Source organism: Heloderma suspectum, chromosome 9 (genome assembly GCF_057233095.1).
Source record: "Heloderma suspectum isolate Gila_16-S chromosome 9, 16-S_ref, whole genome shotgun sequence".
Taxonomy (NCBI): Eukaryota; Metazoa; Chordata; class Lepidosauria; order Squamata; family Helodermatidae; genus Heloderma; species Heloderma suspectum.
In genome coordinates, this window is record NC_139466.1 from 11,585,821 (window position 1) to 11,607,036 (window position 21,216).

At 43.3% G+C, this 21,216-nt stretch overlaps 1 protein-coding gene across 1 annotated transcript in view; it reads left to right on the plus strand.

Annotated features, from left to right (window-relative positions):
- Window positions 1-21,216, plus strand: part of AFF2 (ALF transcription elongation factor 2) — a 574,244-nt gene that overhangs the window by 451,394 nt on the left and 101,634 nt on the right. The window contains exon 9 of the mRNA XM_084813687.1: window positions 10,891-10,928. Coding sequence (XP_084669813.1) covers window positions 10,891-10,928 — 38 coding nt within the window. The remainder of the gene's footprint in view (window positions 1-10,890; window positions 10,929-21,216) is intronic.

A 21,216-nucleotide genomic window follows, 5' to 3' on the forward strand; every position in this document is an offset into this window, starting at 1 on the left:
ACTAGCAGTCATAGCACTGGACCGGTTTCCCTGTACACCAAAGGGCACGAGGGTCAATTTATCTTTTTTCAACTGCAAAGAGCCTTGTGGAGTTCCTGTAAAGGTCAGCAAAGTCAGCAATGCTAGTGTGGCACAGTGGGAGGGGTGTTGGACTAGGCCCAGGGAGACCTGGGTTCAAGTTCTGCTCAGCTGTGAAGCTTACTGAGTCACTTCCATTGAGGATCAAATGAAGTACTGCCTGTGTACACCACCTTGAGCTTCACTGAGGAAGGGCAGGATGCAGATGTTGTGATCATCATAAGTAAGTGCTGAACTGTGATTTACATTTATCTTTTCATGAAAAATGAGTAGGAGTGGTGGGTTGAACTGGTGCAGCTGGGAGCCACAAACTGAAATCCTCCTACCCGGCACTTGCGCCAATGATGGATGCATCAGGAATGGCTATGGCATGAAAGGTTAAGACCAGCTTGAAACTTGGAAGGTTAAGACCAGCATTTTGAATTGGGCCCAGAAGCTCCCTGGAATACAGTGCCATTGGCACAAAATCAGAGTTGTGTTTTCAGAGTTCCTGGCCTTCATCAGTATTCTAGCCAAGATCATTTTAAGCCAGGTTTAGCTTCTAGGATATCTTCAGAGGCAGCCCTACATAAAGTACATCCCAGTACTCTGGTTTGGAGGTAACCAGTACATGGGTAACAGAGGCCAGGTCTGAACATTCCAGATATTCCTGGTGGTGTACAAGCCAGAACTTGTAGAAACCACACCAGGTCCCACAACTGTTACCTGTGACTCACCAGACAACACCAAGACCAGCATCCCCAAGCTGCTCACCTAGTCCTTTCTGGGGAGTGCAACCCCCATTAAGGACCAATTTCATAGGCCTATGCAAACATGCCAACTTCCCAACTCACAGAACTTCTGTCTTTCCTCAAGTAGGTTTTAGTTTGTTCTCTCTTACCCGTCCCAGTACTGCATCCAAACATTTATTCAGGAGTTCCACCATCTCCTTTGGATTCTTAGGTGGAAAACAGAAGTAGGGCTGCATGTCATCAGCATATTGGTGATGCTGAAGCCCAAAACACCAGATGATTTCTCCAAGAGGCTTCATATAGATGTTGAAAAGATGGGGAATAAAATGCAGTCCTGTGGCCCCCACACAAGCACAAGTCCATGGTGCAGAACAGAAATCACCTAACACCACATGCTGGTACTGACTATGGAGACAGGTCCAGAACCATCACAATGCTGCACCTCCGAGGGCCAGGCCACATGGCCAGGATGTAAGGCTATCATGACCAATGGTGTGAAATGCCACCAAGAGGGCCAGAAGAAGCAAGAGGGTTGCACTCCTACCAGTCAATCCTCAGCACAAGTAATCCCATAGAGTGACCAAGGCAATTTCTGTCCCAAACCCAGGCTGGAACCTTCAATAGATCAAATTAGTCAGTTTCCTCGAAAACAATGTGGACTTGCAAGGACACGTCTTTCTTGAACACCTCACCCTGAAAAGGAGGGTTTGAGATTGGTCGGTTGTTGTCTAATTTCAAAGGGTCTAATGCTCTTTGCTTTAGTAAGTGTTGCTCCACACACCCCTTCAAGGTTGGTAAGTAATCTGAAGACTGAGAGCCAGTGTGGTGAAATGATTAAAGTAGCAGGTTAGGATCAGGGAGACCAGGTTCATTCAAATCTTCATTCTGCTATGAAACTTACTGGGTGACTGGGGGCTAATCACCATCTCTCAGCTTAGCCTACCTCACAGGGTTGTTGTGAGGGTAAAGGGGGGGTGAGGGCAGAAGAGCCATGCTTGCTGCCCTGAGCTCCTTGTAGGAAGAGCAGGACTGTTAAAAAAAAAAGTAATTTTTAAAGACTACACACACACACACACACACACACATATATACATATACATATACATATACATATATATATATATATATATATATATATATATATATATATATTCCCAAGGAGAACATTCCACATAGCGAAAAGATCTCACAGTCACAGCCAGTTCTATCTAACATGCTGATACATGTGACATTTCAATCACACAGCCTATTCTAGAGATATAACCATAAAGATAAAATCATAAGGAAATTGTAAATTGGAGTGGCAAAACCATCTGCCTCAATCTGCTCTCCATTTTCCAATTACCTTTAATTATCTTAATGTACATTTCAGAGTCAAAATTAGCGGCAGCCACATGATGTAACCCTCTTAACACCCCAAGGGGCCACTTGCGGCTCTTTCAATTCCATTTCTGTCCTTCACGGGATGATCTCCCAGTCAGGCCTTGTTCTCATTCTGGGGTGGTTACGCGGTGTCTGAGCCATACCACTTCAGTCTAGAGGTGAGGGCTCCCATGACTGCACCAATCCATTCCCACCACATGGAAAAACAGATGTCACAGAGAGAAGGGTTTTACCCTAGCCTTCTCCTTAACAAGCCAGTTTTCTATGTCCATCGATTATGTATGTTTTCATTCATGTCATTCCCCAACTGCAGAGTGGAGTGGTGTAGCCAAGATACTGCTTTATTTTTTTATTATTTTTTTTGTACTTAAAACATTTCTTGGCTGCCTTTCAGGGCAGAAGCCCTCCTGGGGCGGTTTACAACAATAAAATACATAAAAACAGATAAAATATTAAAAGTGATAAAAGCGTAAAAACAATTTAAAAAAATAAAATCCAACAATAAAACCAGCAACAATGTGAACAGCAGTAACAGCAACAATAGCAGTCATATCATGAGAAGGCCAAGGTAAAATAATACGTTTTCAAGGTGTTCTTAAAAGTCCGCAATGACGGCGCATGGGGGACCTCTGATAGCAGCTTGTTCTAAAGGTGTGGGGCCACTGCAGGGAAGGCCCTCTCACGTGTGGTCACTCACCTGACTGCTCTCACTGGTGGGCAAATGAGAAGGGCCTCTCTTTCTGATCGTAATGTGCAGGCAGGCTTATATGGGTGAAGGCGGTCCTTCAGGTAACTTGGTCCCAGTGAGGAGCTTTATCACCTCAGTGGGAACTGGGCCTTTGATTAGGGATGTGGCAGAAATTTGTCCAGTTTGCATTTTACTGTGAACTCAACACATTTCTCACTTTAGAACCTATACGTCAACTGAAATTCAGTTATCCTTCAAAATTCACACTTCTCCAAATTTTGCAATGAAGTTCTCTAAGACCAAAAAAAAAAAAAATGCACAAGGAAATACATGTATTATGGGAAATTCTGCACAAACATTCATATAAGTGAAAATAACATTTTAAAATGCCATATAGTGGGGGGAAATGCTTGCAAAAATGTGTTTATTAGGCCAAATTGCATGCAAAAAATATATATATTTGGAGAATATATTTGTATATTTGGAGAAATGTGCACAAAAATTAGAATGTATTTCTGCATGAACTTTTTTTTAAAGAATAAATAAATCTCAAACTGATATGGAAAAAGGATAAAAACAAATTTAAAATTGGAAAAACTGGGAGAAGACAAATTCGATGGATTCACTCATCTCTACCTTTGAGTACACTCCAGTATTCAGGTAACCTTTTCCTGCATCATTTAAACTCCCTAATGAGGCATATATCATTATACATATCAAAAAATATCCTTGTAGAGCATACACTTGCCTAGGTTGCACAAATATCTCATTTTAAAAAGAGAGAAGAAGAGAGAGAGAGGAAGCCATGTGAAATCTCTTAAATTAATAATCAAAAGTTCACATCACGTCTCAAACAAATCAAACTTAGCCACAAAGATGAGAAACAGAAATTACTAATTCTGTAGTCAGGCTGATGGAGGTTCAGTGAGATCATTTTGTTCAAAGATTAAAGGTGATGAGTGCTAAAGTAATTGAGGAGGATGACTATGACAATATTAGACTAGAGCCATTAAAGTCAGTAATGATCAAAAGTTAATTATCAAAGCAGAGCAAGCTACTCAATGCAGACAATTTGTGTCAATAGCTAACCATCCCAAGGAAGAGAATGGGGAGGGGGGAGTAATTTGGAGATAGTATTTTCTTATAATGAAGTTATAGCAAAGATGTATATTTCAAAGAATCCCTAGCTACAAAAAGAGAAAGAGACTAAGAAATAATGCACTCTTCTTCATCTGAGAATAATAATTAGCTCTAATTGACAGAACTGCTGCATACAGCATGTTTTCATACAATGCATTTTTGCATCAAAGCATGCTCATTCTTATGTAGGGCTGCTTTGACTTTGTGGCAGCTGGATATTTATTTTATTTGTATTTTTTGTAAATAAAAATAATAATCCCCCCATTTAGCCCCCCCCCCAAAAAAAGCACCTTGAGGTGACTAACAACCAAGTTTATAAAATATACATAGCCTCCACTCCCCCATTTTAGCACTACCATTATTACCAGTGCTGTTATAGAATTTGTTTGAAATAGAACCAATGAGTAGATACTGATGGGATTATTTAGTAATGATGCCTCCTGGTATAAAGGCAATTTGCACAAAAGAAACAAATGGCAAAACAGAATGAGTGTTTACCAGTCCCACATGCACACAGGCTATCTTAGCACAACAAAGGAGAATGCACCTCTCTTTAGTGAAGATAACAGTTTTATTCACAAATAATCTTGCATACACAATGCAGGTACAGCATAGAGTTTCAAAAGAGTTTGTTCAGTCCATTTCGTGTCCCATTACACCAGCAGGAGTGAGAGAGCAAACACATGTGCTCCCAGCAATGGAGGAGGTCAGAAAGAAGGGGGGAGGGGAGGAACAAAAGGAAGAAATCACAAGAAGGCTTATTGTAGGCTACAGAGATCCTGCAGCTAGCTGTGGTCAAAATTCCCATGAATTTTGATACTGCATTTGACACAGTATTTGACACGATACTGCAAGGAAGTAGATTTTGACTAAACATTCAGAGAAATGTCCTAATGGTAAGAGCTACTTGACAGTCTGCCTTTGGAGGTGGTGGGTTCTCCTTCACTGGCTGCCATCTGTCAAGGATGCTCTGGAGGCATCTTGTATTGCCAATCCTGAATTGAGCAGGGGCTGGACTCGATGACCTCTGAAGTCCCTTCCAGCTGTATGATCCTATGATCCTATGCTTCTATGCTGTTTTCCCCTCAAAAATTGCACCCACAGTGGCTCACAATGCTCAGAAAGTAACCAACAGCAAAAACAAAAGCACAACACTGATCAAAATATAGCAGCATTTCAATAAATCTTTCAAGAAGCCTAATATCAACCTTTTAAGAAACGGTTCCATAATGTTTCATTTCAGTAAGAATAATACTACCTTTTCAATACACAATAAAAGCCCAAACTCTAAACCAACAGCAGAAAAAGTATATAGCTAGCTGTAGACACGCAATAGGGCCAAAATATATATTTAAATTATCTAGTTTCTTGAGGGTGAGATAAAGTGCATAAATATTAAATTACAGTGATGCAAATGTCTAGTGAGTCCTGTACTGATCAGTCCTGTAATGGGAATTTTCAGTACCCAACAGTCTGATCTCGCAAATCTACCACACATCCATATGGACCCAACCATCACTTGAGGACGTTTTCTGCTAAGGCCTTTCCTCTGAGTACCCCTGCCTTCAAATGCTGGGCAGGTGGCTGCTATGAAGAGGGTCTTTTCTGTGGTGGCACACTGGTTGAGGGCCTCCTGTCCCCAGCCATATTGTCCTGCAACTTCATTACAGTCTTGTAGATGCCAAGCAAAGTCCTTCCTTTTACCAGAACATTGAATAGTGATTAAGCTGGATTCGCTTTAACCACTGTCATTCTTATCCCTAGTGCTGTTTTTATGTATTATTTATTGTTTTTCTTTTAATTTCTTTTATGGTTATTAGAGGTGTGCAGTATTGGTTTTCTTAGCTGTACTCATAAGCCATCTTGACAGTTTTCACCATGGAAAAATGGGGTATAAATTTCTTAAATCAAATTTTCACTCAGAATGTTAACATTGGAGATAAAAATGGAGTGATAAATTCACTCGGGTTCAGGGAGTGGGGGGAAAGGAGGCTTACAGAGGCTCAGGGTAGCTCATATAGGAACACAGGGACATCGGAAGCTGCCTTATACTGAGTCAGACCCTGGGTCCATCTAGCCCACTATTGTCGACACTGACTGGCAGCAGCGGCTCTCCAGGGTTTCAGGCAGGATTCTTTCCTCGCCCTACCTGGAGAAGCCGGGGATCAAACCTGGGACCTTCTGCATGCAAAGCACATGGTCTTCTACCGACCTATGGCCCCTCCACTATTCTATTGCCCCTCAGGCATTGTCCAGAGGCCATAGGATAGCTCCCAAAGGCAGGTAACTTCACCAAGAAACTGAGTACAAGACAGAGGTGGGGGCTGACCCCAAATGCCAAATCATACATTTGCCCCATTAGATACCACAAAATACCTATTTCACAAAAGGCAGACTAGTGGTGCTCAGAAAAACACATACAGACACAGGCAAAATACCCACCCATGTCACATACCCACATGTAAACACACACACACACACCGAACACCACACACACACACACACAAAACACCACACACAAAATACCACACACAGACACACACAACACCACACATAAAACACCACACACACACACACAAAACACCACACACACAAAATACCACACACAGACACACACAACACCACACATAAAACACCACACACACACACACAAAACACCACACACACAAAATACCACACACGCCACACAGGGAGAGAGAGCAAAGCACCCATCCTCACTCCTGCCCTCTAGCCTCTCCCCCCGCCCCCCAGAACACTCTTTACCACCCTCAGCTTCCCTTTTGGTTTTTTCCTCAGGTGGTTGGGTATGCTGAGATGCAGGCACCCGCCATTTTTTTTTTATTTTCTAAGAATGCCCCTCAGGCCCATGTGGGGCACAGAGGCATTCTTGGAAAGAAAGGTGGAGCTGAAGAGCAGCACTTCATTTTGCAGCATGCCAGCCTCCCACCTAATTAAAAAACATTTTTATTAAGAGGGGCACAGATCCTCGTGGACATCAAGAGAGGTGTCTACAGACACATTGGTGTCCATGGGAACCACAATGGAGACTCCAAGATTGGGGCAACTGAAGAGAAGAGGTTCTTTATTTACTAGTAAAATGGTGAGTTCCAAGCTCAGCTTCCCTTACTAACATCCACTTCCTCCATCTCTCCTTCCCTCTTTGCATTGGCCTCCTAACCTATGCCTCTTGTGTCTTTGATGTCCTCCATTTGGTTTTTGTTCAGGTTTTGCTGGTCAGAAGTAAGGGGTTCTGTAATCATGCAGATATGCTCTGGCAGAGGGAAGGGATTTGTCGACTGGTTTCTGATGTCACAAAAGGACTTCGAGTGTGTGGTACAGCCTTGGTAGAGGGGGCAGTTTCTCTGCCAAAGGTCACAGGTTCCCACAAAAACACACCATTTCCTTCCTCCCACCCCTGCCAAGCCATCCTGCCAGCTTTCTTGATGGTCTGTCTGCCATCTGTGCTGACAAAGCAGTTGATACAGAGAAGGCACTGAGAAATCCGCAGACGTGTGGAACGTTATATAGGTAGAAAATTTAGAAGCAGCATGTGTTTGCTGCAGATTATGCCATCAAAGTATGTGTGTGTGTATATGTATATATATATATATATATATATATATATATATATGAAAGACATCACCACTAAAATCTACAGCAGCTTAAACAGCTTGATAGACTCTCGCCATTCTGCCATCCATGCCCCCAGAGGTGTTGCTTAGCAACATTTTAATTCAAGAAGAATGGAAGGAGATGAAATCCCCGTGGAGAGGGAAACAGAAATAAGAGGGCCGTTGACAGATGATCTGAGTTGTTTCTTCTAATATACTGTGAAGATCACCAGCTCTTTTCATGAATGATAAATGGACTGTATACAGATCAATGGATTCAGCAATAAACTGGAACCAGGTTCTGTATCTGAGGTGGTGCAGGGCCGTGAGGCCTGGATAGTTACTCATTTAGAAGATTTGGAATGTTTTTCTCAAAGGTTTAACAAGAGGAAATTGATCTGAACATTTGGTCATCCCTTGCCTTTTTCTGTTGTTGGCTAATAAAAATGGCTTCGGAGAAAGTCAGCTCCCAGTTGTGATACATATAATTTCCCCAATCTTGTTGTTTAAGGCTGACAATAGTTCAGTTAAAATTAATTTCTCTTTCTGGATGAATTTGTTTGCTTTGAGCTTACCCAAAAAATGTAAATAAAACATTTAAAAAAAAAAAAAAAATCCCATGCGTGTCTACTTGGAAGTAAGTCCTACTGAGTTTAATGAGGCTTTCTCCCAGGTAACTGTGTGCAGTATAACTTCAGAATCAAGCTACTAAAAATGATGCTCTTTACCTGAATTTCCAATGCATTAATCAATATTTTATTTTATTTTTTAAAAAGCAAGTGGAGTCCTGCTGATGGATTTCTCAAAAATATTTGTGTTTGGAGGTGGTCTTTAATACTTGACCCATTCACGCATTTTCTATTCACCACTGACCCACTCTCAAAATATGCACTACAATCTCACTCTTGAACACGCATGACATCAGTCACCACAATCTCTCACGCACATGGCATGCACATGCACACACAGAAATGCATATGCACAAATGCACACATGCATATAAGCCGCTCTGCAAAGGCAAATGGAGATGTGGGTCCATCATGCTTTGATTCTTGTCAGTGTAGAGTTTCAACCAGGTAGACAAACTGAAGGAAAGTCTGATAATTTGGGATGATTTATTTATTCACTTATTTATTTATTGACAATATTCATATATCACTTCTCATGTGAAATAAATCCTGAAACAGTTTACAAAAGAATAAAAACAATCAAAAACAAAACAAAAAGTACATGCACACACACTAGATAGATAGACACGCACACACACACACACACATATACACACCATGAGGCTGATACAAAGATAGCTCATGGCTAGGAAGAAGCCGAAGCAAAGAGAAATGTTTTCAATAAATGCCTAAAACTTGCCACTGTGCAGACCTGATGTACTTCAGAGGGGAGTTCATTCCATAGGGCAGGGCCACTGCAGAAAAGGCCCATCTCTGTGCAGTTGCTGAATAGAAATTGTAGGCTGACACACACTCCATAATCACCCTGATTTCTGAAGTTGTAAAAACAATAAGTGGGAAACTGAGAGGGAAGGGGCTATGCGCAAAAAACACCAGGAAGGCAAAGATCCCAGAGGCAAAGTCTCTTCTTAATCTCTTCGTCAAGCTTGCTTCTATTTCCAAAGGAACTAGTTGCTGCTGAAGAAGCGGCTTCATCTTGAAACGCGTAGAACAGAGTATTTTAGACATTTGCATAATGAATGAACAGTTATTATAGACCATACTCAGGAGTGCTTTGGGTAAAAACAATAAGTCCTCTGAAGTGTCATGACTATGAATTTCCCCCACTCTAGAGAGCTGTCCACAGTTATTCATCTACCCTCCACATGATGCAGGTCCTGTTAATGCACAGCAGGGCAACTGGATCTGGCCCACTTCTGTTCGGTGTATTTCATATAATGGCTAAACACATTCTCAGGCATAGGCACACAGGAATCTACCTATCTGCGCACCAGGCATTTAAGTATTCTATCTAACGTCTGACAGTGCTGGCACCAGGCAGAGCAGAATCATGCAGTCCTACCTACCACATGTTGATCTCTCCCATTTGGGGAATGGGTGAAAACAGGTCTCTGGAAACTCAGTTCCATGTGCTTTGCACCAGCTGTTGATTAAAGCATGCACATAACATGACTCAGACATTGGCCTATCAGATGCAAATTGGCTCAGTCCTTGGGAGAGACCCCCTTCACAAGCAGACCAAGCTGCATGGGAGTAGGGGTGTCCATTGCTGGGAAATCAAGTTCATTTTGGGGTCAACGGAGTTCCAGGGCATTTACAACTTGCTTCACTTCTGCGAGCCAAGCTGTGGGCCGTTCCCCAAACTATGGGAACATTTTGTGCACTTGGGGAGGGAAAGGTGATGTAATTTGCATAAATATCTGAGCAATTTGCACAAATTGTGACCAAATTAGTGCAGATTTCTGCCGGATTTGTACAAATTATGCAACTGCAGTTATAAATTGTCTAATCTGTGCAAATTCAGCTGTGATTTGTGCAAATTTGGTGATAATTTGCACAAATTGCTTGACATTTGTGTAACGTGTAGAACCTTCCAAAGGGGAAAAACTGTGCAAAATTCCACAAGCTAGTCCAACTCACTGCTAGAACTGAAATGAAGTCCAGGGGAGCTGAGCCTAGGAAAACTCATCAAACTTCACCCCCAACCAGATTTCTCTGATATACCTACATGGGAGCTGCGTTGCGTGGTTCCTTGGACTACCTTGAATAACGTGGCCACATGGCTGGGGACAACTACGAGGATCTCTTTCACTCAATTGGCAGCCTCCCCCCACCCAGGGCGCCAATTGAATGGGAAAAAGCCCCACAAACTGTCCCACCCATGTGGCAATGCCATTCAGGTGGACATCTATGCAGCATGAGATTGCACCACACAGAGAAGCGGCTCCCTGTTGCTGGGGGTGCCTATAAAAGAGGCCATAGCGGGCTTATGATATGCCCCCTATTTGATGGTGCTGTGTCTTTATCATCTGCATCTCTGAGGTTCTGTTGTATTGCAAATACATTTTTCACAAATGTCACCACTAACCCATTAAAACTAATAAAACAGTTGCTTCTCTACTATGCTTCCTGCTTAATTATGGAAACTTCCATGGTTATGTTCATTTTCAGTACTCAGAAATATGCTGCCTTTAAAAAAAAAAATCATTTGGCTTTGTTTTCACCTCTCTGAAAGGTCATGCTTGCTAAGGTTAGCTAACAGCTCTCTTGCTTTCCTTTTTTATTTATAGACTGCAGAGAAGACAAAGCCTCGAAACATTCCTGTAAAGTAAGTTTTTTTGTTGTTGTTTTTAATATCCATTGGAAAAAATCAAGTTTAATGAATTTCAAGCAAAGGGGCACAAATAAAAGCCCACACCAAAGCAATAAAAACAGGCATTGTGACTCAGGTTACTCTGTAGTCATATCCTTTTCTTTCTTTTTTTAAGTCCCTGATCAGCAAGGACAGGCATTCGATTTTTCATAGCTCCCTGATGACTGCATGCCCCAAGTTGTCCCTGGTTTACATAAATTAATATGTGCCATCTATGAATAGCTGCTAAATGATATTATAATCACATTCAGTGCAGCGATCTCCTAGCCTTGAGGGGGAGTGTGCCCATGCTAAAAAGATTACGTTTTTTAATTGCAATCTCTGGGAAGGTCTGACAGAGGGGAAATAACACAGGGTATGTTCAATGCATGGGAATAATATTTTGCACCTACGTGCCAGGGCCTTCCTAGCCTGTTGCTGAAATCTGCTTATGCATATAGAAAATATTGCCATGTGTTTTAAAAGAGCTCTACAGGAAGAGTTAAGCAATCTGCCAGACACCAGTTTCAAAGGCATTTGACATTGTACTCTATTATTCATTAACTGCTTTCTGTGGCCCCATAGATGGTTGCTGTTGTTGTTTGATGATGACGATGATAGAGGATAATGAAACCTAAAAGTGCCTATACTTCTCAGAATGAAATTAAATAGGTTATCTGAAAGACCGTATTCTCCCCTATGACCCTGCTCATGCCCTGAGATCTTCAGGGGAGGCCCTTTTCACGGTCCTGCCACCATCACAGGCCCACCTGTTGGGAACATGGGAGAGGGCCTTCTCGGTGGCTGCCCCAAGGCTCTGGAACTCCCTTCCCCGGGAGGCAAGAGTGGCACCCTCCTTGGTATGTTTCCACAGGCAGGTAAAAACTTTTTTGTTCTGCCAGGCCTTTGGGGATATTTAGTCTGGACCTGTGAGAATAAGATGGATTGATACTATGGTTTATATTGTTTGTTGTCTTTTAAAATTTTGGTATTGTATACAATTTACTATTATTGATGATTTGATTATATTTTTAACTTTTGTATATTTCTATGTATATGTTTTAACTGTGTACGTTTCTAATGTTGTAAAGCTGCGTTCAGTCCCAGTATTGAGAAAAAGGTGGGAAATAATAATAATAATAATGACGATGACGATGCAACCAAGGTAGATCTTTGCCCCAGCGTGCTTACAGGCTAACAGCCGAATTACATGTTATGTTAAATGTTGTCACACATTTAATGTATCTGTTGTTTTAAAATATTAGCTGCAGGGAGGCTTTATCAGGATCCGAACCATGGCATGCAGGGTAGGATAGCTAAACATTTCTCCATGTGCCGCCTTCCTGATGAAAATCCCCCAACCCCAAAAGCTGCCATTTGTCACAGGAGGAAAGCTGTTGTCGGCAGCCTCCATTTCCAGACTGGACCTAACACACTCCAAGTAGCACAATAGTCATGACTCCTGTGTAGAGATGGGTGAGAATTTCATTCAGTTCATTTATTCATAAGAATTTGCAAACATCTTCATTAGCAAGAGGGAAGGAAGTTAAGATCTTTAAAAATTGCCTGCGAGAGAAACCAAAACTGACATTCATCCAACCAAGCCCTGGGCTTTGAGTGCTTAGCTCTTTATTTATTATTGTATTTATTAAATTTTTTAATCGCCCAGTCTGGGCTTGAATTTCTGTCTATTCAGTGCGTTTATGGTGCTGAACTGTAGTTGTCACCTCTTTTTTCTGACAGGCTCTTCATCTTTAACAGCTGTATGGCAGGCAGGTACAACATGGTCCTCTCCGTGCTGGGAGTAGCTGTACCTATTGAATTTGGCGAGTGCAGATGGGTGTGAATTGGTTTTGTTTCATTTTGGATAAGAATTATCAAAATTATATGGGATGGAAAGAACTTGAGTATCGTTGTTTTTAAGTGAATGTGCAGGAAAGCAAAGCCGACAGATTCATCCATCCCTATTCCTGTGGGGCTTAAGAACATCAGAAGAGCCCTGCTGGATCAGACCAAAGGCCCATCTAGTCCAGCATTCTGTTCCCACAGTGGCCACCCAGCTGCCTGTGGAAAGCCCACAAGCAGGACATGAGTGCAAAAGCACCCTCCTGCCCATGTTCCCCAGCAACTGGTGAACATAGGCATATAGCCTCTGATACTGGAGATGGCATATAGCCATCAGGCCTAGTAGCCATTGGTAGCCTTATCCTCCATGAACATGCTTGAACATGCACCCAGCAGAAGTTACTGTTTCATCTACAGTTAGAAAATGACTACATCTATCAGACCTGAGGCAGACGAAAGGACGAAAGAAAGAATATTCTGACAGCTAGCCAACCAGCCAGACTACATCTGGCTACCAACCAGCCTGACTCCATGTATAATTTATACTCTGTTGCCTTTCTGTTTGAGTTCTTTTTGAATGTGCTCATGGATTTTGCGTCAAGTAGTTCCCATGGGAGTAAATTAGGCATATTAATTACATTCTGGTTGGTATTTTTGATAGATTTTATTAGTTTACCCACCTGTGCAAAGTTACAGTTTTCCCCTTAAAGCTACGGTTCTTAGAGTGGAAGCAAAGCCTCCTTATAATGAGGCCATTTCAAGCCAGAGGTACAAGCATCTCTCTCTCTCTCTCTCTCTCTCCCCTTAGCCTAGTTTCTGTGTAAACTCTTCACTGGGCTTCTCTGCTTCTTGAGACAATGGAACGGGTACTGGGACAGCCCTCAAGTTTTCAGGGGGCATATGCCACAGGGAAGTCCTCCTGTGCAAGGACTAGAGTCTATAGCACAGGGCTGGCCCATAACGTTTAGCTGCCTAAGGGAAGCCCCCATTCCATCCCACATATAGAAGCTGATAGGAATAGCAATTAAATCACACATCAACACTGGCAATGAGATAGTGTTGGCCGCCACACCTGGAGGCAGCAGACTAGTTTTAGGGGTGCTGGATAGCTTGGTCCTCCAAGGGAGCGGCTAGAAGAAATGGCCGTGCGGCTGTCACCGCTGCCTCCTAGCATCTTCTGCTTGAGGCAGTTGCCTCACTCTGACTCATGGGCTACTGCAGTACATTTACACTGTTCCCATTGGCTTCTACAGGACTTGTGTGGGAGAGCTTCCCAGTGGATTATGCCATGTGTGTAGGCATGTGTGTATGTTTGCTTTCTTCAATACTTAAAACTGGATCTAAAAAAGTTTGTGGGGCTGTATGGTTTTGCATGTCCCTGGAACTAAAAGAGTGCCATTTTTTTTAGTTGTCCATCCTTGCCTTGTTTTTTATTACACTTGAGTGGAATTTTGCTGATACTCTGTAGCTCATTAGAATAAGACTTGAGATCCTGCCACCCAATGCTCCTTGAAGCAAAGATGAGCAGAAGGCAGGTCAGGATCTGCTGGTAAATCTCTGGGGGATTTTCAGTAGCACTGCAAGGACTTGTGACTCCCAATTGTTTGATTTAAAGCATTGCCTTGGATAGCAAAAAGATGGATATCTGTAGAACTGCCTTCCTCATCCTGGACTGTAAACCCCATCATCCCCCCAACCAGCATGGCCATTTGCCAGGCTGCCTGGGGATGATGGCTCTTGTAGTCCAGCACATCTAGAGGGCATTGGTTGGGGAACGCTGCTGTAATTCTGGGAAACTTACCAAGAAATGCTTCAACCAGAAAATAGGTAAAGGTGGAGATGCCTTCCTGATGGGGTGGCCATTGCCCTACTTTACAGTCCTCTGTTCAAAGGGCTGTCAGAGGACAGTCCTTTGCTTGAAGGCATCCTCTGTTTGAAGGGGCTGTCCAGTCCAAGGTCATTCTAAAGATCATGAACCATAAGAAAGGAGAGCAAGGACCCGGAACAGCAGATGGAGCATCTAACAATCCTCCCCAATATGGTGAGATAAATTATGTGTCCACTTAAATTCTACACAGGGAGCCTCTGCAGGCTGGATGGAGAATCTCCACAGGGTGAATTAGGCCCCCAGACTGGAGGTTCCCCAAGACTGTTCTAAGTCACACTCATAGTTCACATTAAGGATATCAGAGGAATCCATCCGGGGGGTGGAGCTCGCTGAGCTCTCATCAGTTTGGCTCACCCAGACTTTGGCTCACTTCCCTGTGAGCTGGCCCAACTCAGTCTGCATGGGGTAGGGCCACCTTGTGGATTTTCAGGGGAGGGGTCATAAATAGAAAATTGTGCAAATTATGGCAACAATTTGCACAAATCATGGCCGCAATTTGTGCAGTTTACGCAAATTGTAGCTGCATTTGCATAAAGTTCTATTTGGGGGGATGGGGAAACAAAAAAGTTCCCAGATTTCAGGAAAAAGCCTGTGGCTCAGCTCGCAAATGGAAGCCAAGCCAGGCTGGCAGCGGGAATCCGTTGGGCCCCAAAAAGGCCAGATTTTCAAATGACTGACATCCCTAGTTCACCTGGGCAACAACGAGTCCCAACAGGCCTACACAGTGCCCCAAGAGAACTAGTACTACTATCTAGAACATGCCCCAGAATCCTCTGGGGTTCCATCCTAAATGAGAAGTTGTGAAATAGTTTTCCTAAAGGTAAAGCCTTCAGGGAGTTGGTAGAAAATTGTGGTGGTAGAAGAATTTTTCTGTGTACAAACTAAAAAGACCGTTTTACATGGTAAAGAAATGAAGGCTCGATTGGTTTTGCTTTCTTTTCTTTTTTTTTGCTAATGCTGTCACTTCTGTTGTGTTTTCGAATGTCATCAGGAATTCCTCTTGAATGTTAATGTTCTTCAGCTGCACTCAACAAAGTTTAGTGGCTTCCATTGTCACCACAAGTGAAAGATGCATGTATTCCTCGTAGCATATGTGACTTATCACATACATTTTTTAAAACTCGGTTCTCTTATTAAGACATATGTGATAGCATACTTCTGCAAATGTGAATGACTGTTGGCTAAAAGCCATGCACTAATAAGTTGAATTGAATCTAACTACAGTTGACATCTGCTACAATATGAAAAGAAAGGGAGAATGAAAGAAAGGTTCTCAGTTGTCACTAATGTAAAAATATTCTTTGCTCTTGCACTTTGCTGACATTGTGGCTCTCTGCTAGAATCAGATTGCACTCAGTGTTATGGAATTGTTTAACACTGAGTTTGAGTTTTAGATCTCACAACTAGGATACTTTCCAGTTATATAAAGGAAGTTTTTTTGAAGGAGTGGCATTAGAATTGACATGAAATCTATACACGTCTCTGACTTCCTCATGTGAGATTAATTTTTTACCTGCCCACAAACGTCAACCGTGTTGGCAGGGAGGAGACTGCTCTGTATCCCACCACCATTAAAAATGCCATTGGTGAGCAAAAGAGATGGGGACTTTTTAGAAGTGGCACCCAGATGGTGGAATGCGGTACTGCAAGAGATTCAGTTGGCCCTTCCTTGCTATGCCTTTGACTAAGAACAATTCTGTTTAGATTTGCTTTTCAGAATTGGTTTGGCAATGTATTGTTCTCATGGTGCTACTGTTGCTCTTTCTAGTTTAATTCTTTTTTAGAACTGAGCCAAAATTTCTCAGAAAATGTTTTAATGAGAATTGTCTTTTGTGAGCTGCCCCATAACTGTTCAAGAATCACTCCCCCAAGGAATATTTGGCAAAATGACCCTTCCAATCTCACTGTCTGTGAATAGGGTGGAGAATCTGAGGCACAACTATGGATCCAAGCCAAATTCCAATTTATTTCTATATTGTTGAAGGAGGCAATGGACTTGGGCCGTCCTTCTTCTAGTGCTCCTCTCTTAGCCAATCACTTGCTTCCTCCCCCAGTTTGAATTAGTAGCAACAGAGTTTCATTCAGGATTAACTGAACCAAAATTTCTCAGAAGACAGTTTTCTTTCTGCCCACCCCCCCAGCCAAACTGTTGGAGAATACCCCCCTCCCCAGAGAAGGTTTGGCAAAACACTCTCTCCATTACACCAACACACACAAGCAATTTCACCACCTATGAATAGGGTGGCGAAATTCAGGTGGCCATTTTTTTCTCAGCTCTGTAGTCTAAAGTTTCTGCTGCTTTTAAGTTTTGATTGATTGATTCTACCATTTGTTTTTGTATGTTTGCTATTTGTAATGAGTATTGCAAGCCATCTTGCAGGTTCCATTGCACAACTGAATTGCACTTTAACATTACAAGCAAAGAAAGAAATTTTGTCATTTTAACAACCGGGAAAGTACACACAGGTCTTGATAGAATAGCCAGCTGCCCTGGAATAACTCCTTAAATTGCCATTAACTTGCTTCAGTTGCTGAATATTGTATACAATAAACAGTCTGCATCAGCACAGATCTGGCAGTGAGATCCACTCACAAATCACCTGCTCAGGTAGAAGGAAAACAACGTGTGGCTCACCCTTCCTAGATCCTTCCATGGAAAGTGTGATGCCTTAGGGGACAATGAAAAGGTGCTAGTTTTTTTCCTGAATGATTCAGTGGCCCAAAAGCCAGGCAAGCAGAGTGATTCGTATAATACATGTTTCTATTTCAAATCTCCTGTTAAATATAAATAGGTCTTCATATCCCTGTGGAACCAGGAGAGGTGAACAGGGAACGTCTTGTATCTACTTCAGCCAGCCAGGGAGCACTCAGTGCACTCATGGATACCCTTTCTCCATTTCTTTGTGTAATGGTAATGAAGGTTAAAAGTAAAAATAATCTTCTCTTTTATGCTGGAAGTGGATGTTATGAGAAGAAGAAGAAGAAGAAGAAGAAGAAGAAGAAGAAGAAGAAGAAGAAGAAGAAGAGGCGGCGGCGGCGGCGGCGGCGGTGGCAGCTGTAACAGCAGCAGAAGCAGACAGCAGCTCTGTGTCTCTTCTTCCACATCTCCAAAGAAAGAAAGAAAGAAAGAAAGAAAGAAAGAAAGAAAGAAAGAAAGAAAGAACATTATCCTATATTTTCACAACTGTAGGCAGAAGAAGAAGTACAAGAATTAGGAACATAGGAAGCCGCCTTATACTGAGGTCCATCTAGCCCAGTATTGTCAACACTGACTGGCAGCAGTTCTCCAGGGTTTCAGGCAGGTGTTTTTCCAGTCCTACTTAAAGATGCCGGGGATTGAACCTGGAACCTTCTCCACACCAAGCATACATTCTATCATTAATGGCTTTTTGCACTGGAAATTGCAATTGTCAACAGAGTTCATCAATTGGGTATTCAGGTACAACATGGTCTTCTCCATGCTGGGAACAACACCTGTTGAATGTGTCCAGTACAAATGGGTGAGAATTTAAGTTCAGTTCAGTTTTTGATAAGAATTGATGAGAATTCACAAAACTCTTCAAGTTTGGGAGAGCAAGGACTTGAGATTTAAAAATATTGAAGCTGAGTGAAACTGAAAATGACAGATTCGTCCATCCTTACCTACAGCTGCGGTTCTGCACCTGAAATTAGAACTTTTCCATATGAGCGCATGGCAAGATCATCACAGAGATGTCTTTGCAGCATAATCACCAACATAATAGATTCATAACTGTCCCAGAAAATGGTCTGATGGCACACATTACAGCCACTTTGCTGGAGCAAAGCAGGTCTGAGTCTTGTCAGTGCCTGGAAGGGAGACCACATCACAGCCCCATATATGCCACCTTGAGTTCCATAATGGAAGAAAGGTGGAACAGAAATGAAATAAATAATGTATTGCACCATTCTTTCTGTTGGTTCTGGCAAATACTGAAAATCACTCTGACAAGTTAAAGGTTAGTGTTGGAAAGGAATTATCAGACACCAGTTTCTTAAACTGTTTGCCAAGAAACATATTAAATCCCTTTTGATTATATCATGCTAATCCCCCAATATGGGGGGGGGGGGAATGTAAACTCTGACTTTTGCAAAGCTCCTGCAATTCAGCTATCTACATGTGGCTTCATTTGAGCTTGATTGTCTCTTTAGATCTTTCTCCCTTCTCTGCAGTTCCTTTCTGATTTAGTCCAGAGTCATCACAGCTGCTTCAAGATGTACTAGGCATAAGATAATAACTCTATTTCTTTTCTTCTCCTTCTTTCCTCTTTTTCTTTCTTTGCCTTTATTTGGGGGATTTATTATCTTGGTGTATTTTGCTAGGTACATTTTTATCAGTCTGGAAGATAACCATGGTAAAGCTGTTTTCATACTTTAGGAAAGCACTCATTGTTCACAGAGTCCAAACTAGAGCTGTGCACGAATGGCCTCTCAAAATTCTCCACCCTATTTGAGAACAGAGAAATTTGGGGGCAGGGAGACACACAATTGGGTTTTTGGTGTTTTTGTGCGGCCTCTGCAAGTAGCAACAGTGTCAACTGTGTTGGCAGCCTGGCCCCCATTTTGCATCCACCACAATGTAGGTGTGAGGGGGGCAGTCTTGTGTCAACCTCCAGGGAATAGCTGGAGCTGGTGCTGTGCCTAAAACTGCCCTCCAATTCCCTGGAAGTTTTCTTCCACCATGAAAAAGGCTTCCATTGTTCTACCTCATTCTCAGAGTGTCTATGATTTACTGTTGTGGTGTTTTTGAGCTTCCCTGATTACTGCAAGGTGGCCGTGGGTACTGTGTGTGTGTGTGTGTGTGTGTGTGTGTGTGTTTTCTTTCTGTTACACATCTCTCCATTGTTCTGCCATCTTCCAGCTGCCTGCACTTCCTGATCTCAAAAAGCCCCCTGGGCATTAATTGAAGTGCAGGAAGCTGAGGAGGCTACAGGCAGCTGGAGAGATGATTGTACAGTGAAAAACAGGGCATGTGTGGACACATTCCTTGGCCTCCTCCTAAGTAAGGTATGAACAAGAAATCCAAACCCAGCCCATTACAATTTCTCTGAAACTTTGCATTTCTTTTCAAAAGCAATGTCTTTTCTATCAGATTGAATGACAATGGCTGAAAGAAATGCAGAAGGAAATTTCGGCACAGCGCTCATCCCAATGGATAAATTGGCCCTATGCTAATCCCCATGGGTATTAAAATTCTGTGCAGCCAGCAGCAGCAAAGTTCTCATTGAAATGGCAACCACTTTAGGTGGACAGTAAGCTGCCCAGGTATATACCATTGATGAGGAACTGAAACATGAAATAGTTCGCTCTATTTTCAGTTTCCCTCTCAACAGGTAGATAGAGTAGGGATGTACGAAAGTCACTTAACCGTTTCGCGGATCTGCTTCACGGTGGGGGGGAGGCGCTCCATCCCTCCCCCCGGAGTCCTGCCTGGCCAGCTCCGCTCCGCAGGGATTCCACAGAGCCGCCGGCTGGCTCCGCCCATGGCTGGACATCCGGCCGCTGGGCTGAGCAGGGACACAAATGGCGGCGGTCGTAGCTGCCGCCGTTTGCATCCCTGTACTTAACCGTGATAGGCTACATAAATATTTACATAGCCTATCACGGCAAAGAAAAAAAAATGCGTATGCAAATGGCGGCGGCCATTCTAGCCTACGTAAATATTTACGTAGGCTAGAACTGCGAAAAATAGCGAACGCAAATCGCGGCCGCCATAGCCGCCGCCGTTTGTGTACACTGCGCCCGGCCGTGCCCGGCCAGGAGACCAGCTGCCGCCGCACCTACCACCGCTGCACCCGCCACCACCGCGCCCGCCGCTGCCGAATCCACCGCCGCCGCCCCAGATAAGTGCTGTCCTGGGGGATTCCGCGGGGGGGCAGGGGGGCAGAAGGCCGTTCCGCCATGGATTCTGGGGGGCTGGATTCTACAGAATCCTGCCTCACTGGAATCCGTGGCGGAATTCTCCGCCATCCCTAAGATAGAGAAGACTACATCATCATCATCATTATTTGAACAAGCATGAATTCTTTTTATGGTTGGTGAGCACCGTATTGATGCCATGCAAGATCACAGCAGATCATTTGACTGGGAGGCACCATGGGTCTCAAACCAAATCTCCAGCAGGGCGTTTGTGACTAGGTGTCAGGGTTGGGACTGAGCCCATAGAGCCCCAAAGCAGCTCTGATTCTGAGGAAGAGCTACAACCCGTGGGAGAGGAGCCCGCTCGTCTCTCAGAGGCGCAGCTGCAGGGAGAGGGCCCCCCAGTTCGCATTCCTGAGAGAGATAGTGACCTTGGCAGCGAAAGAGCAGGAGAGTGGTTGTTGCTAGACGCAAAGCGCCAGCGCAAAGAGAGGCATGAGGTGGAGGGCGCAGAGAGGAGGCGCTCAGCCCACTTGGCGCTACAGGAATGGCTGTGTCCCGATGCCCCAAGGGTAAGGGCAGGAGCCTCCTCTCCTAGCCCATAAGTTTCAGAGCTTTTCCCGCCCTTCTCCAAAGGGGGACCAACTGCGTACA